The 18,618-nt window shown below is 35.7% G+C and overlaps 1 protein-coding gene across 1 annotated transcript in view; it reads right to left on the minus strand.

Annotated features, from left to right (window-relative positions):
- Nucleotides 1–18,618, minus strand: part of METTL25 (methyltransferase like 25) — a gene marked incomplete at both ends in the record, with an annotated part of 63,718 nt that overhangs the window by 26,753 nt on the left and 18,347 nt on the right. The window contains 2 exons of the mRNA XM_080360097.1: nt 13,090–13,234; nt 16,046–16,675. Of these exons, the coding sequence (XP_080216223.1) occupies nt 13,090–13,234; nt 16,046–16,675 (775 nt within the window). The remainder of the gene's footprint in view (nt 1–13,089; nt 13,235–16,045; nt 16,676–18,618) is intronic.

Consider the following 18,618-nt stretch of genomic DNA (forward strand, 5'->3'; position numbering starts at 1 on the left):
TTGCATGGAGCAATGTAGTCAGTTAATGTAGAAGTACTCCTAAGAGAAATTAAATTTCCTTTTTATATATATATTTTTTATTCCATTAAAACAGCCACAACTCCTACTCATGCTATTATTTTGATATTAACATCTATTTCAGCTGATTCCTTCCTGATGCCTTAATGACTCATATTTGTTCATCCTTACAGTCTGTACCCCTAATTTCCAAAGTATTTTTGGAAGTATAATTGCCCAGCATGCTTCTCTACTTCAGTGCATGATTTAGATATTTACGATGGTAATTCCCACTGATTCATGGAGCTGACTTTCAAAGGTTTTCTTGATTTTTTTTTTCATTTTCTTAATATCAAAGCACAAGAAACCTGGAGTTCAGACACTTGTTAATTAACTTCAGTTGCATTTTTGTACTTCACATCCAGTGCACTTGAGTATCTATGATCTCTTTCTGTGATCATGAAAGAAAAACAAAGTTGAAAATAAAAGGAATGTAAGACTATGTGAAGGATCCATTTTGAACCACTCCTTGGCAGCTAGAGAATACTCAAGGCAAAAATAAAAGGAGTGCCAATTGTACAGAAAAAGTACAACTGACTGAAGATCAGACACAGCTGTCAGTGTGAGGTAATTGTGCAAGGACTGCCAAGAACATTGAAAATTCTCTGTATTAATCATATACCGGTTGGCCAACAATGCTTTGAGATTCTTGCCAAAGACATGTAGATAACGGTAACATGACATGGCATCTAAAATCTGTACATGACTCAATCCACAAGGCTGCCACTAGGATCTGCTCTTCAGTTATTTAATTCAAAGAGCCATACTTGAGAGGTAACAACCATAGGAATCATGTCCTTGCTTGAGTAGTTCCTGGTGTATTGATGGTGAGATAAAAAACAAAAGCTGTAATAGACAGTGAGGGGCCCAAAACTGAACACAGTATTCGAGTTGTGGCCTCACCAGTGCCTCGTACAGAAGTATAATCACTTCCATAATCTTGCTGCCCACACTATTTGTTATGCTTTTTTAAAATTAATCAGATTCCTTAAAAAATATTCTTACTAAAATGTTCTTTGTAGAGGAAAGGATTTTTGTATGTATTACTCCAAACATAACAATAGATCCCCTCACTACAAGAAAGACATTGAGGTGCTGGAGCATGTCAAAGAAGGGCAATGAAGCTGGTGAGGGGTCTGAAGCACAAGTCTGATGAGGAGCAGCTGAGGGAACTGGGGCTGTTTAGCCTGGAGAAAAGGAAGCTGAGGGGAGACCTTATAACTCTCTACAACTACCTGAAAGAGGTTATAGCATGGAGGGTGTTGGTCTCTTCTCCCAAGTAGCAAGTGATAGGATGAGAGGAAATGGCCTCAAGTTGCACCAGGGGAGGTTTAGGTTGGATATTAGGAAAAATTTTGTCACAGAAAGGGTTGTCAGGTATTGGAACAGGCTGCCCAGGCAAGTGGTGGAGTCATCATCTCTGTAGGTGTTTAAAAGACATGTAGATGAGGTTCTTAGGGACATGGGTTAGTGCCAGCATTAGGTTAATGGTTGGACTTGATGCTCTTGAGGGTCTCTTCCAACCAAAATGACTCTATGATTTTGTGATTAATAACAGAAACATATTACTAAAACCTAAAAGGAAATCTTGAAGGGCAACACCAAGTGAAAGATGAATACATGGATAAATGGTAACTGACAGTTTTATGTCAGTACTGGAATTTCAGTAGGGGCCACAGTAAGGTAGGGAGGGACCTCTCTTCTTCTAGACTTGTTCCTACTTGCAGGGCTTTGAATGACTTAAAATCCAGAGAAATCAAAGCAGTAGAGTGAGGATGGAGATGTCAAGCTCAGTCTCAGAAGTAGCTCAGTAAAGAAGAAGCCTGGCTCCCAGGAGAAAAGAGAGTTCATTGCAGTACTACCAACAAATCCAGAACTGCCATAAAAATTGAGGTTAGTAGCTGTGACAGGAAATTAAAATAAATTCTTTGCTAACACTGTATTAAAATATTGCTTTTGAGATCTGTTACCTTATTCTAGGAACTTAGTGCTAGTCGTATTAAAAATCAACAGCAGAAGCACAGAACTCCGATTTGAACACCCAGTGAATGAGAAATAAATATGGCCTTTGATTTGAAGATATATAGAGTATAATAAATACCATGCTATTTCCACTAATATGATGATTCAAGAGACAGTAGTCATTTTCCAAATGCACAAACCAAAATATTTACTATTAAAAGGAACACTACATTCTGATACTCAAAATTGTAACTATAATATTAAAAGCTTTACATTTTTGTAAAGTGCTAATTATAACTTTATTAACATGAAAGGAAAATTACCCCTAATTTTTAAGCTAAATTACCTGGAAAAAAATCTCATCTTTATTGGTAAATATGCTGAATGTATAAAGTCTCTTTAGCGTAAAAATAAAATGGGATTATAGGATACAATATCTATACATTTTGAAAAAAAATGTATAAGCTAAAGGAAGAGTGTCTTTATATAAACTCTTTATATGGTGATCAAATATTTTTCTCATTTTTCTTATAAAACATTATTTTCTTAGTCTGGACAATGGAATATCCTGCAGTTCCTTGTAATAAACTCAAAACAAAAGGGAGATGAATTTCAACACTGGCAAAGGCTGTTTTATACACTAGACTTGTCTACATCTTTCGGTTAGAGAAAACTCCCACTGAAGCCAATTACCGCCTTTTCATACTACCAGACATCTCTCATAGCACTCAGTTAGCAATGTGTGACACAAATTTTAAATATGAAAGAATTTGTATCTTAAATCAGACAAATCACATTTGCAAAGTAGAAAAAAGAGGTGTAACACATGCATAAATACAATACGTAGCTATCATATATATATATCTTTTAATGGAACTGGTAACATTAATGTAACTATATTTTATACCACCTACTTCTAACTCTCCTCATCCCAGTTATCATTAGCTGGCAAATCTATGTCTTAGTGGAAATAGGTCTTCCATAACAAACATGAAATGTGCCTATGTAAGAACTGTAGTAGTGGTTATACCATTATTATAATACATCAGAAGTCTTCTGCACGTCAAACCCTGTAACAGCCAAGTTGGAATTAACACTCAAAGGTCACACTGTACATTAGATTTTTCTCATCAAGGCCTTGAAATTGCAATACTTAGTGTAGAATAATATGCTTAAAAGGAACCCTGCTGAAGTCATTCAAATACTACAAAAGGTTTAGCCTACTTATATGCTGTAGACAGAAGGACTGGAACAGATACAGTAGTATATTTATGTTGACATTATACTACAAAGATGTGTAAAAAGGTAATATCCTAAGGCTTGTAAAAATCAATCATCATCACTAAAACTGTGGAAGATATATTAAATGACTTCACAGAAACTGCATTTCAAGATGGGAAAAAGTTTTCTGAAGTTCTGCATTTGAAAATGGCCTTTGCTCTCAAAAGAAAGCTTTCTCTTGTTCTCATTTCAGTTTGAAAGATTTTTTTTTTATTTGTTCTCCCTTGTCAGTTACGAAAATGTGTTTATTTGCCTAGTTTGGTGTAAAATATACAATGTAAGTGATTTTATGTTGAAACAATCCAATTTTTTATGTTTCAAAAAAGGTAAATAGACAATTATTTGATACTTTATTTTTTCAAAAGACTACTATTACATTCCTGCAGATGTTACTGAAATAAGTGGTATATTGAACATGTGCAGTTCATCATTTTAATGATATTTTGTTTCCAGAGAATTCATGTTAGAGTCCTGAATGACTGCTGGAGAAACAGGCATTAGTTCACATACCATAAGCTCTTTGCTTTTGACAAACAAAGGCTGTCACTGTGCACAGACTCAATTCTTACACAAGTCCAGGAAGGAATTACCCTATTCAGACCAGCAGAAAATATACAGCGACATTATGCTTCAACATTGTTATAAATACTACCATCCAGACAGGAGAGTAAACATGCCTACCAAGGATTTACAGCTTTATAATTCTTCCCCCAGTATAATTAGTCTTTTTGTACTTGATCTCAATAACAGTCATTATAACGAAAAAGTGAAGGGATTTTTTTCTTTTTGGCTATGTAATTTTTCTTATGTTCTAAATATTCTGACTCCATTTCAGAGCATGAAATTGTTAGGCTATTATTCTGAATCTCCTTGAGAGAGCACAAGCTATTCAACTGTCCTCTGCACAGTGACAAGAAAACAGGTTATTAATAGATAACTTTCTTAGGTCAATAGTGTAATTGGCACAAGCAAAACAAAACATTTTTCTTTCAATGCTTATAAAAGTAAAAAATAATTCTGTATGTTCTTTCAATAACAATTTGTATGGACCTCAATTTTCCTTTAATCTCAAATCTCTTCAACCTTTTGCAGATATCAGAGTGTGTACAGACTTTTTTATAAATAGATAGTAGTCACAGGACTACCATTGTGACACAACTCTAAAGGACTGCTCAAAGAAACAAAGCATGTAAGAAAAGCTAAATGCAGTTCTTAGGCCACAGTCCTGCTTCATAGAAAGAACTCATCAAATGATGTCTCTAAAATTGAAGGATCCCTAGAAGAAGTTACAGAAAAACAGAAGTGGTAAACACAAAAAAAATTGCCAAGGCTATATTGCATTAATCCAAAAACTAAAACCAGGATGAAATTGCCAAACTGTAGTGTGCAGCTTCTTGATGAAAACTCTTTGGTTCTAGAGATCTGAAAAACAGGTAATGTAATATTAATGCTAATGAAGAGCTCAAGGCAAGGTTGAGGGAGCTTCCAAACGGGAAGCCTCACATTTATATGGAGAGAGGTTATTTTAAAGAATAGACTCATTGGATATATAAGCAAACACAACATATCTGGAAAGAGTCAATGTGACTTTCTTAAAGGCAAGAAGTCATATATCACAAACATATTGGAATTTTTTTAAGGCTTCAAGTAACACTTAGACAAGAAAGATAGAGTGGGTTTCCAAATGGCATTCAACAAGACCATTAGAGAAACTATCAAAACACAGAACAAAATAAAAAGTTTTCCTATGGGTAAGTAATTGACAGAAACAAAGGATGGAAATAAAACATCATTTTTCACAGAGGACAGAGATCAGCATCAAAGGCCTAAGGAGACTTGTGCTGGAACAGGTTGTTGATCAAATTCATAAATGATCTGGAAAAGTTTATGAAGAATAGGACAAAGTTTGCTGATGATCTTAAGTGCAACAAAAAATAGCACCATTTCTAATAAAAAATAGAGATGAAATGGCATCTAAAATTCAATGTAGATGAAAGTGATTCAAACTGGATAAAATATTAACTTTAAACATACAGTGAATGGCTTTGAACTGAGAGCTGACAGTTCAATAAAAAGATAAGCCCAATACTAAGAAGAGGGAAAAAAATATTAAGAATTATTAAGGAAAAAACCCCACCGTTATGCTACTATATAAATACATGCTGCTCTGAATCTTGAATACTGCATTTGGATTTATTTTTATCAGCTCTGATAACAAGTAATACCACCCAAAAAGGTGGAGAGAAGAGAAACAGGATTGTTACAGATAAGGAACATTTCAATAACAGGAGCAAATAATACAAAAAATTCAAGCTGTAAAACAGAGGGAATGAAAAATCTGTAAAATCATGAATGGGATGGAGAAAATTAATAAGGACAGGGCTGTACTGTATTTTACACCCGAATTTAAGGAGTATAAAAAAGAAACTTGCAGTTGGCAGCCCTAAAACACGTGAAAAGAAATGGTGCTTCATACAACAAGCAGTTGATTTCTTACTGTAGCAGGCTATAGATCCTAAAAGTTTACATACGTTCAAAAGTAATCTGAAGGATTCAAGGAATAAAAATCCATCAAGGGTTGTTTAACGCAAATGTATCCCTTTGTTCCAAGAAGCTCATGACCCAAAACATACTGGAAGCATGAGAGTTTATTTGAAGGAAGGAAATTCCTTACGATTTTATACATGCCTGCTATTGGCCTCTGTGCACGACACGATACTGGAATAGATGAACCTTTCATGTTAACGAATTCCATTATTTCCATGTCTCTGTTAAATGGAGGCTGAAGTCGGGCTCTCTATTTTGTATCTTCATTCTATTTTGTTATCAAAATAATATTTAAACAAAAATGAATTAGTCTTCTTTCACATGCTGATGCCGCATCAGTCAAAAATAGGTCTAAGAATGTGATGTAAACAATGTAGACATTCAAACTATACTCTCAGGTTTACCGATGTAGCAGACAGAGTGTGAAAGCAAGCTCATTCATTAACATATGAAATTGTATTTTGACAGCAAAGCAAAGAATTACAGATATTAATCACCTGTAGAACTGGAGACAAAGAAGTTTGCAAAATTCTCAGCTATTTCAAGTACTTGTGAATCTTGAAAAACCCAGGTAAAGATGCTTCTAATATAACATCAGGAATATGATCAAAGTTTGGTGTTTATTTGAAAATTTGGACTATCATCTCAGTGGATTTATGTCAATTTAATCAAAGATCTGTTTCATAGTGTGTTTCAATCATAAAAATAACATGGAAATTATGTCACTCAACCTCTTCATTCCTTTAACAAAATCTGTTAATATAATAAAATTACCACAAAACTGTATTCAAAAGTATTTAGCTTGGATCATAACCAAGGGACAATTAGTGATTTTGAAATCCTTGAGGATACGTATTGCAAAGTGATACCAAAATCTTGTATGTATTTACCAGTGCTGGGACAGAGTAACTATTGAGTAAAGATTATTTAAGAAGAATAAGTAATACTAAACAATGATAAAAATTTCTTGATAGTGTCTTCTGAGATTGTCATTAAATAGAATTAAATGTCATTTTTCCTTCCCCTGAGATTTTTCAGTGGAAAGTAATCTTTATTACCCTCATCAAAATCCTTCATGCACAGCCTACTTTGTCTCCTTGTACACACTGCCAAACTCAGGCAAGGCACTACTGAAACACAAATAACTCAACCTGTCTTATTTTATCCATGGCATCTATCTTCCATAGCATAGTAGTATCTCAGTCTACTTCTAGGATTCCAAAGAAAGCAGAGGAACTACTTAAACTGCCATTTTCCTTCATGGGAGAGATTAAATCTCCCTTGACTAAAGACTTCACAGTTCCTTGAATTCGTACTATTTCTAAAAACCCCTCCACTAAATGGGATTTTGCTGGGGGAGTGAGGGAGAAGAAAAATGTCACTCCATTTGAGGTAAGAGAATCAGTTGTCAGCAAAATAATTTAAAACCACCATACATAGGGTACGTGTAGTTACTGTGCCTTATACAAACCTTGGCTCTCTCAATTATAATCTCTTACTCTGTACACACACAAATGTAAGATAGTTTCAGTTTTTAATATATTTTTGCTACATTTACTCATGGAAAATACTTTAATAACTTAAATAGGTAGTGCTGTCATTTAACACCTGTAAGATTTACCTATTTAATATTTTTTTCAAGTTTCATATTTTTTTCGGGATCAATTTTTATAGAAAACATCTGGGTTTTAGTGACTAGTTAGCTCTGTCACAAATCCATGGAAATGTGCCCTGTGCAGCAATGTCTAAAGATGCCTTGGGAAGGAAATCAAGCTTTTTGATCTTTTGCTTGGAAGTGTTTTCCTGTGTTGCCATGGTATCACTGATAGCTATTTTAAGACATTGGCTATGGAATATCTTTGAAAATATACCTAGGCAACAGACAAATCACCTGTCCTGTAATACTTCTGAAACAGTGACTAATCTTTTCATATTTCCATGGAACAGAGTGATACGAAGCCATTATGCTGGTCTAAGGAATCCTTTAGGAAATCCAGTTTTGAAGTTTTTGTCCATGGAATCCACCTTATTCAGGGTCTTATTCAATTGTCACAAATGTGATAAAATTCTCTATGTGAATTTTGAGTAGCCTTTGCATCCCTTTCAGTTCTCTTAATTACATTCATTAGCTTTAAAAAGTTAGATCATAACAAATGTATCCAAAGTTTGTATTCAAATAACTTGACAGTCCAAGTCTCTCACTCTTCTGGAAAAAGTTTGCTGACTTCTTCCAAAGTGCCTTATCGACAAGATACTCTTCAGAGCTTCAAGATTAGAAGTTCTAAAGTGGCTCTAGAACTCCTCTAGCCAGCATATCTCTTCCTAGAACTGTGACCTGACATTGCAAATCCTTAAAAAAGCTGGAGTTCAAGATGGGCAATACTCAAGCTAACCTCAAAAAGGGTTTCTATCACGCAGCTGTCATTGAAACTACCTGTACAACTACACCTACGTCTTATTTCAAATTAGGAAATAGTTACACATAGCTCTTTATCAATAGTAATGTTTATGTGCTTTTTCCTCAAAACACAGAATATTAGACTGAAGAATTTTACTGCTTTCTAGGCCAGTGCTTACATGTTTAGTGGTACAGAGGATGGAGGGAAGAAAATCAGAATACAGAAACACATCAATTCCTTTTTAAGGAAAGTCAAGTCCTTATGAAAATATCTGAAGTTTCCAGTTACTGTCTGTTATTATAGTCCAGCTGGTACATTGCCCCAGAAATGTACTAGCTGAATGTAAGATAAAACACCTCCCAAAAATGCTTATAATTGCTCCTGAATAGATGCTAAGAATTTGTTTTAAACTAAAAATCATTAGCTAACTGATTTTTTTCCAGAAAAAATGCCATAATGGCTCACTGTGTAAATAGGTTTATGTAAAAAGTCTCTAATAAATAGTAATATCCTTACTATTCTGGTGTAATTGACTATCCGATGCAGTAACAGTGAAGAAAAACCTCAAAGGAATCAATTATACTAATGGCTAAGTGCATTTTATCCATAGAAGAATCTCTGTATAAACAGCCAATTCTCCTTAGAGAAAGCCAAAGTAAAACTACTTAGAATTTTCCAAGAGCTGTCATAATATTCCTTATTAACTGAAATTTAGTATTTGGTACTGCTCATAACAGCAGTGAAATTTAAAGACAGGTGTTAAAAGTCACTGGCTTCAAGTTTTTTCAATTGAATTGAAATCTGACATCACACAGCACCTCTTGGTTGTTGTAGTTACTAATAAATCAAAACAAAGGATTTCACAATCTTGAGACCAAAATTATTCCCAGCATAATTGGAAATGTGGTCCCATTACAGAAATTTCCAGATGAATTTAGCTTATTTATAGACACATAGAAGGACTCTGCATACTGATTGTAATAGTCAAGTCTGTGACTCCTGGCACCTACTTTCATCAGAAATGCTCCCAAAGTATTCACAGCAGGGCCAATGGCAAACTGAATCAGGCAGTCTTGCAATATCTTTACTATTTTTAGAATATAAGAGAAATGTAAGGCATTATTCCTTGTAGTCAGCTCCTCAGAGACAAAAAAAAACCAACCTTGTGATAACCAAGGTGACTCAAGAGCCTGCCAAAAATAGCATAGCAACGTTTTTTTGATATTTTGTCAACTCACCACCTCAGAATTATAAATGCTACATTAACCATCAAAACGAGTAAAATTTCTTCCCATCAATATAAATTAACCCCAGTTAATACAATGTGAAAAAGCAATTTTTCACTGCCCTCAAACAAGACTGATTTTAGTATTAAATAAAACACAAATGTCAAACAACATACAGCCTGGCCATCTCAAGTTATGGCAACCATCAGTCCACAGAAGCTTTTTTGTGAGCTGGCACATCTGCTTCAACTAGGCTTATGAGAACAACCATCTGCTTTTACATAAAAGAAAAAGAAGCAGCAAAGATGGAAAATGTTGTTACTTTGTGGGAAAGAGCTTTGAGGTGAACTTTCCTCAACCTTGTCCTTAAGGGTGAGCTTTTAAACTAGGCAAACCAGGCACTAGGCAAAAGTTTAATATAAATATAAAATAATGCAATCACATGTTTAAAATACATTTTTAAAATCTCAAAGCCTTGAAGCTACTAAGTCAAGATAAAATAAGTATAAAATGCTTTATAACAGAACTTCCCACTGTGTCCTCACAGGTGAGCCCTTGCTTACTGGACTGATTTCAAACATATAAGTGATTTCCCATGTTGCAGCAAATTCTCTCTGTATTTTAGGAAGATCTTCTATCCACCATTGTAAAGATTTAGCTCTTAGTCTGCATCCTAACACTCTAACTGGTCTCTCCACGTGAAGGCTTCTACAGGTGTCTGCAATCTCAGGTTGATGATTAGCCAGTAGCTTCCCTGAGTTTAGTGGCAGAGCCTGGGTGAGTGAAGAACTACCTACAGTAGAGATATTGATATTGGTTCAGGGACCACACAAGCAAACTGGAAATATTCAAGTGAGTGTGACCAGATAGGATGGATTTCAGTGAGCTCGGTGGTGTCACATGAAGATGACACTTTATAATATTCGACAGATTATGTCCATCAAGGGAAGTTCCTGGTGACAGGAAAAAGGTAAACCACACCCATACTCAGTTTAACCTCTCTTCTAAATAAGCTTATGGAGCAAATTTGCCTCGTGGCCATGCCCAGGCCCACAAAGACCAAGAAGAAGACCAAGGGACTGACAAACTTTATTGCCTTCTGTGGTGCAGTGACTGGCTCCAGGAACTAGGGGAGAGCAGTAGTCACAGTTTACACTGACTTTAGCATGACTTTCAGCAAGGTTTCTTTAGTGCCTTCATAGCCAAGTTGTAAAGGTACTATTCAGTCAGGTGGACTCCTAGGTAAGTAGAAAATGGATAGGACTTTGATGCTTAACAGTGAAGCCTGCAGTTTAAGAGATGTGTTTATTCTTCCTTTTTAGCACTTGTGAGAATGAGAGTATCTAGAGTGCTTCTTTGAGTTCTACAGCCCACCACACTGACTTAGTGGAATGAGTTCAATGGTGGCAAGAAGACAGTGGAGCTACAAAGAAAGTCAAGGAGGGATCTAACTACTATTTTCAACTACCGAAAGGAAACAGAAAAGATTAAGCCAGACTCTTCTTGGATGTGTACAGTGAAAATACAACAGATAATGCATGAAAGCTTCAAGTTCTGGATACAAAGAAAAAACTTTGTGGTGAGGGCAAACATTGGAATGGGCTGATGAATCTCTGCCCTTGGAAATATTCAAAACATGGCTGGACAAGGCCCTGGACAACCTGATCTAAGTTTCCCTTGCCTTGTGGAGTGATCTTGACCAGATGACCTCCAGAGACAACTTCCAAGTCAAAATATTTCATCACAATTCTACGACTTGGCCCATTTTGGAAGCTGTACCAGAATTCACTTGCCTCGGGCAGCTGCAAGAAGAATTAGATTCCTTCTTGTCCACGAAAACTGTTGGATCCATATAATCTGATTAGTTACAGAGTCCTCTAACATCCTCTAGAGTGCTTTGTCAGTTTGAAATCCATAGCACAGGAAGTGTAGACACAAGCTATAGTCATAATTCTTTCCCATTTTCCCTTTGAAGAAATTTCAGCTCTGAGATAGTCAGTCCTTGTGCTCTTACCCTTCCACTATGCATTTACAAACAATTCATAGAGCAGATGACTCTTCCAGGGGAATACAACAGCATTATAGATTTTAGAATATGTACCCTTGCAGTACCACTAAGAAAAATCACTTTTTTTTAATATGTACTCTCATAGTAATAGTAAAAAAACCTTATTTTTTAACATCACTGAAACTACTTATATGTGTTTTCCCCAAAAAAGAACACTGTAATTTCCTTTTATTCTGCCTAAAGGTTCTTATTTGAGAATAATTTTTATCCTCCAAGCTGAGAAAAATCAAACAGCTAGAAATTCCAACATGCGACTTGGCTTCATTTCCACACTGCTATGAAACTGCAGTATCTCTTACCACCATGCGTGTACATCTGTTTGTTTGAACTTAGATTTGTTGGTGCCGTCTGAGTAACAATCATTTAGTAAAGCTTTATACGCTGGTCTAGAAAGAGTAATCCTACAGTTAGAACAGGAAGTCTTGTCCTCTTTGCAATAACAAGAAACAATGAAATGTTTCAGACACAGAACCTTAATGACAAGTGTCTGAAAAGTTCATAATTTTTTAAAACTCTAATCACATTTTTACAATTTCCACTGTAGCTTCTTTTTCTTTGTTTTTGGGGTGATCTGAAATATTGTGAAACAACTGAAAGTAATACATTTCAAACACTCTTAAAATTGTTGCAGAGCAAGATAAAACCAACGTGGACAGATCATTAAAGCAAGCAAGAGCCAGCACATGTCGTGGTCAGTCTGGAGCTGTGCCTTAGCTCTCTGAGCAGCCAGCAGTTAAAGAGGAGCAGCTGGGTTCCAGCTGTCCTTCTGTCCATGGAGTTCCCCAAAAGAGCTGAAATAAACTTTGCCAGTCCACCCCCTCTCAAATTTGGTGGATATGATGATCAGGTTCTAGGACTTCGTCAGATGGTTATATAGACAGCTCAGTTACTTTCCCCAGGAAAGCCAGCTACTTAATGTTCTTCATTCTGTAGATTTTACCTTTCAAGTAAAGATACCAACTTTCTATAAAAAATGAAAAAAAACCCACACTGGAAGGAAAATTTGCCTGTAGTGTGAATCCCCAAATAATTTTCAGGTTGTCTCCCCAAGAAAAACTGTTAAATAGGGATTCTTCCACAATATTCTAAACTGACAATGCCCCAGAGCATAGAACTTGGATGAGTGTTTTTGCGAGTAATAACTTACATTACAAGGACTTAGTTCTGCTCATAGTTGTATATGTACAACTCAACATAAATGGATGTTGCACACAGACAGCCAAGGGCAAAATCTAGTACAAAATATTTCAAAAGGATGAAAACATTGGACTAAAAAAGCCCCACATTTTACAAGTGAAGTACTGGAATAAAACCAGCTGTATTCATAACCATATAAAAACATTCTGCATTAATGTCCCTAATTTCAGGAAGGATATTAGGAATAACAGATAAGCTACAGGGCATCTGGGAGTGAATGACCCACAGTGCAATTAAAACCAGCACTAAATAAACCACTGTAAAGCAACAAACACAAGGAGGTTATTAATTAAAAGGTATAATACTCTCAATATGCAAATGGGCAGCTACAAGTTAGGCTCAGAAGAATTACCTTCTTGGTTTTCAAACTGTTCTGACAACAGATGGTAGCAGCAGCCTACACTGCAAACTGCCTTGATTTCAGGTTTGGCAGTAAAAATTCGTAGTGTATTTGCAGCAAGATCGCCACACGTATGCAGACCCACTATCATACAGTCCTAAGGAGAAAAAGAAAAAAAAATAAGCAACAATAAAGCATCTCCCTCTTCAACTGAAAGAGCAAGAATAACAACAAGAAACCCTAAAACCCAAACATGCTACAAATGGTTATTGAGCTGCAAGGTTTAAATACACAACTCAGTGAGGACTCCTGGTGCTCTGTTCTGGAATTTTTCAGTGTATAATAAAAGCTCTTCAGTGCAAAGAAAACAGGGTGCATTGCCTCTGAGAAGCACCAGACCATCCTTTGCTTTGCTCAGGTAAGGAACTACACGTCTCTGCACTTCACCTTCACCACCCAGGAGGAAGCAGAAGTTCAAGACAACAAATAGCAGCTGGGATCATCCATGTGGTGACTGGACATGGGCCACGTTCTTGTTTTTCTGAACTTTCCTGTTAGCAGTATTATTATTACAACCACTGCTACTTCCTTTTGTTCCTTCAGATTTACTGCCGTAGGTCTGGCTGGACCTACCTATGGCATTTCTGCTACTATGAATTGCTACAATCAAAACAATTTCCTAAATGGAAGTGTAGTACAAACACCAGGCCCTTCTCCATCTGTTTTGTTATTTCCAAAACTGCAGCACCACTGCAGTTTTTGCAGTGTGCCTACTACTATTCAACAACAAATTATCCCTCTTCTCACCATTCAAAACAATATTTTTCCTTCTAGTGTTATGAGTTGGAATATACCTGGTAAAATATGGTATTGCTTTGAATTTTGGTTTCATTTATTAACAAGGTTATCAACAAGGAATTAGCCCAGGGACATGCCATTGTGACACTTTTCTATAATAATTCTGATTTTGCTTGCACATCTATTTTTGTTGCTCTATATTTGATGTTCTCACACATCTGTATTATATATCTATGTGTGAAACAGTAAAACCTCCCCTTCATTCCTATTTTGAATTCTTCATGTTCCCCTTCACACCTTCCACCTTGTGCTACTTCTCTGTGCTTGCCCTCTCCTTGTCTTAGGAGCCAAAATTTTTAGATGGCAAAAGTTCAGTTTCAGTCCAGCTTAGTTTTTAATGACTTTTTTCCTATCAGTCGGCTTCAGCTCACCATTCCAATAAGTTTTTTTTTCCACGTGCAATTATAGGAATAGTGGAACAAGAGTAAAGTTTGGAAGGTAAGGGAAGATGTGCACTTACAAGGGCAGCATTTAAACCCCAGGACAGAAAAAGCTGCAATTTTTTCAGGAGAAATGCAGTGGAAAATAGCTACCACATGCAAGATACAGGAAGCTTCTGAACAATATCAGGGCAGTCTGTCTGGGTCAAGTACACTTTTGCACCATCATTGACTTCACTGGGGTTGCCTGGGCATAAATGAAAGTACTTTCTGGATCATTGGCTTAAGTGCAGCAAAATTTAATCTCTCAATATTAGGCCTGGGCTATATACAAACATGCATTCTTATATCCATATTTCATCAGTGAATCCATTTCAGAACTTACTGTATAAATCAGTAAATCCTAGTCTTCCCCATTCCCTATTTGTCTCCAGTTTAGGAAAAATTGAGAAAAAAAAATCCATTTATGGTTAAAATAAAAACTTGTAAATGTTTACAAAACTATTTATAAAAAAAAAATCCTAAAAAATCTCAAAATACTTTTAAAACATGTAAATGATTGCACATTTTAAAGTGTTTTATTTAAACACATTCACCATATGTAGTGTGCAGTTTGGTTATTACTATTTTTTAAAACAATGAGGCTTTTACCTTTTCTGACAGTAATGGGGGTTTTTTGTTTGTTTTTTGTTTGTGTTTTGTTGTTGCTTTTTAATAAAGTTTGAGTTTCTTGGTTTTGTTTTTTTTTTTTTTAATAAAAAAAGGCAGTGATACAGGACTCCTGCCTTTTACATCACACAGATTGAATGCTAAGAGGATACAAAATCCAACTGTGCAAATGTAAAAGCACATGCTTCATCAACAAGCCCTGCTGTTCAGGATGTCTTTTGCAGACAGACATGAGTTTGCTCCACACGTTCTCAGATACTCAGATTTATTAGCTCTAGTTACAAGGCCATCAGCATAAACCTATGGTCTTGAATCAGAGACTAATTATACCCCTGAATATAATGGTTCAGTTACTACTGAACACAGGCATGTTTTTATCTTTCTATAAAAGACCAAATGTATCTACCCAATCAACGTGCATTACCTCAGGAATGGGAACTGAACAGCTTCTAGACTTGTGTCACTGTCTTTGGGTAGCTGAGCTTGGATTTGGTTGTTTGAACATAACCCTTGCCAGCTAGTAAATTACTAAATGAAATCAAAGTAATCCTGAAAAGTCAAAATATAAAAAACATTCTTGGGAAATAGGGCTCTTTACAAACTCTCTATGTTGAGTACTATATTAAATAAATTCTCCTATGACTTCGAAGTTTAAATATATAACTTAAAAAATCAGAAATTTCAGGAAAATTGACATTCCAGTGCTTAATACACCCATCTACCTGGTAATTGCAGCTCTTTTCATAATAATTAGATGTTATCTATAACCACAACAGTAAAATACCTGAATGTACTAATATATATGCTGTTAAGTTTGACAGCTGATTATTATCTACCCCATAAATTCTAAAGGCTGCTTTACATAATAAATATTTTCAAAATTATCCTAACACATATATTAAAAAAGAAAAACAATCTGTATCTGCTAGACCTACTTCTGCTAACTGGTTGAAAAAAACATTATTGGGACAGAATATTCATGTTTACCACTGACAGCACTCCACATGAATATGGCAAGACAAAAACAATGGACAATCTACTTCAAATATTAGTAAAATAACCTCCAGATCTGTTATGATGTCACCGAGTTCTGTTTCTGCTGTGATGCAAGAGGTCAAAGGAAAATACAGGTTTGATTCACTTGATTTGCTTGCTTTAGCCTTGAGAGATGCCATTTTTCTTTGCGCCTTTTCCTCTTCACAGAGTTTCCCACAGTTGCACTGAGATGAAGAAACTTCTACAGCATCAGCAGGCAGAACATTTAGAATAGCAAGAACCTCTTCAGAAAGTTTACTCTCATCAGATTGTGTCCGATCCACCAAATCAACTTCGGTTTGTTTGCTGGTTTCAGATGTAGCTACTTCTGTGAAGCCACAAGAACGAAGTAAATCTTGGATAATCACTTGGTCCTGACTTTGAAGCCTGCTATCATTATTTAAGGGTTTTTCAATGACTGCTTTACATTTAATTTCACTTTCCACTGGCCTGTCATTTGACTTTTCCAACATCTGGCTTTGGAGGTTTGCTCTTCCTCGACTCTGATATGCTTTCCAGTGTTTCTTCAATTTTCTGTTCCTTTCATGAGCACCATTTGTGTTGATGTTTGAGGAGTCAATTCCATAAACTTTTAAGTTATATTGCATGGACAAAAATGAACTCAGGTAGCCTTTTCCAGAACCTATATCAATCACCTAGATAATAGGGGGAAAAAAATTGCTATATTAATGAGCAACGAGACACACTTCAATCAAACACAAAATAATTCCCTAAAAATGTAAGCATGGATTTCATAATTGCCTTATCAGCTAACCCTCCTAATACACTTAGTTCATTTGCTTTGTTGATCGACCTTCTGGCTTTAAAATATAGAATTAAGTCTTAACTGATTTGCTCCAGAAAACAGACACTGCGATGCTAATGTGATGCACATTTCCTGACACTTCTGCGAAAGACTTTCAGTAGATTTTTTGACACAGAACTCCCTTCTGCTGAAGAAAATAACAATAAACATCACCAACACTGCCTGCCCTTGCTAAACTAGGTCAGGACACAGAGTTGGCAAAGAAAGTATTCACAGTATTTAGCTTTAAGCAACTAGCTCTTGAACTGAGGAGTCTGTGTATCACTAGGTATATGGAAATCAGCATCTTCAGATTTGGTGCCTAACTTAACCACTTTGGATGTGACCTAAAGAGAGGTGATATTAATACCCTCCCTTATGTCAGAATGCTTATTTATACCACTTTCCCGTTCTGTGCAAACGATCCATATGGCTTTGATTAAAATAAGGATGCTTTTGTAATAAAACAAAGGAGATCAGTTATCAGATGTGCTTTCCACTGCCTGTTCTGGAGGAAGGAGAGAATAGAGGGGATAATGAGCTGATGCTTTGTTTGTCTCTTAGCTAATAGTGTGTGCTACTTCAGTGACTGATATAGCACAGGAGGAAAAACACTATATAGAGTAGTAACAGAAAAGAGGCTAACCTGAGACCTTTAAGAACATAATCACAGCTTTATGTCATGTGTGTCTTAATTTGTAATAAATATGTAATAAAATATTTTACAAGAATAGGCAAAGTGATATTTCTTTAAGGACAGAAAATTATAATGTTCATTTTCATTCAGATATCTACCAAGAATTATAATGACTAGATATAATGACTTCTTTGTAGACATTCCTGAAAGTGTTTGATTCAAGAACATCATGTCTTGTTCTTGGTCTGTCACACATTCATAAGAAAGCTTACAATGATATATGTAAGTCCAAATTTCTTGAATGGCATCAGCATAGGAGTGGATTTAGTGAAACAGAATTGATATAATCTAAGCATACTTTTAAAAATGTCATTCATTTATTTATCACATTTATCACCAATATTCTCCTAGATTATTTAAAAATGAAGGAAAGAGAAGTGTGCAAGGAATAATTTTACCCACTATTTTGTGTAACTGATACTACTGTTATGCAGAATATGCACATTTCCACTTTGCAAGGCTTTTGTTTCTGAGGAAGGCAGCACTTGGACACAGAGTAAGCCGGTGAATTATTCCTCTCTCCTAAGTGTGACCTCTAGTGGCTGTAAAGCCAAACTGCCGTTTTGGTTTCTTTAGATGTTTCCAAGTAAAAAGAAAACAGTAATATATTGTTAAATTAGCACTGGGAGAATAGTTTTAAACCGAAAGGAAAATTTGACTAAAAAAAAGCAGGCAATGATCTTGTGCTAAACAAACAGACTGCATGAAATTAATCCCTGCTTTACATTCCCTTGATTACATAAGGAAAGGCAATCAGCAATCCATAGCGTATCTGCCAAGCATGAACTTTTAAAATGAAATTTCCATGATATAATGAACTCCAAAGGTCTTGTCCATAGTGAGTTGGGTACTATGCTTAAACACAATTTCTGGCACAGCACAATCCAGAACTTTGTTTCTAGAAGAATTCCAACATTTCCCAGCACCAAATGACAAATTTAATGTGATGCTGAATGCAGAATTATATCACATTTACATTACACATTGCAACTCTTGCTGCACATGCTGAAATTTCTATGGAAAACTTTCACAAATACATTAAAGAAAACAAATGTGCATTTAAAGAAAGAAAAATCACCACTAGCTTCTTCTCAGAG

Source organism: Nesoenas mayeri (assembly GCF_963082525.1).
Source record: "Nesoenas mayeri genome assembly, chromosome: 1".
NCBI classification, from domain to species: domain Eukaryota; kingdom Metazoa; phylum Chordata; class Aves; order Columbiformes; family Columbidae; genus Nesoenas; species Nesoenas mayeri.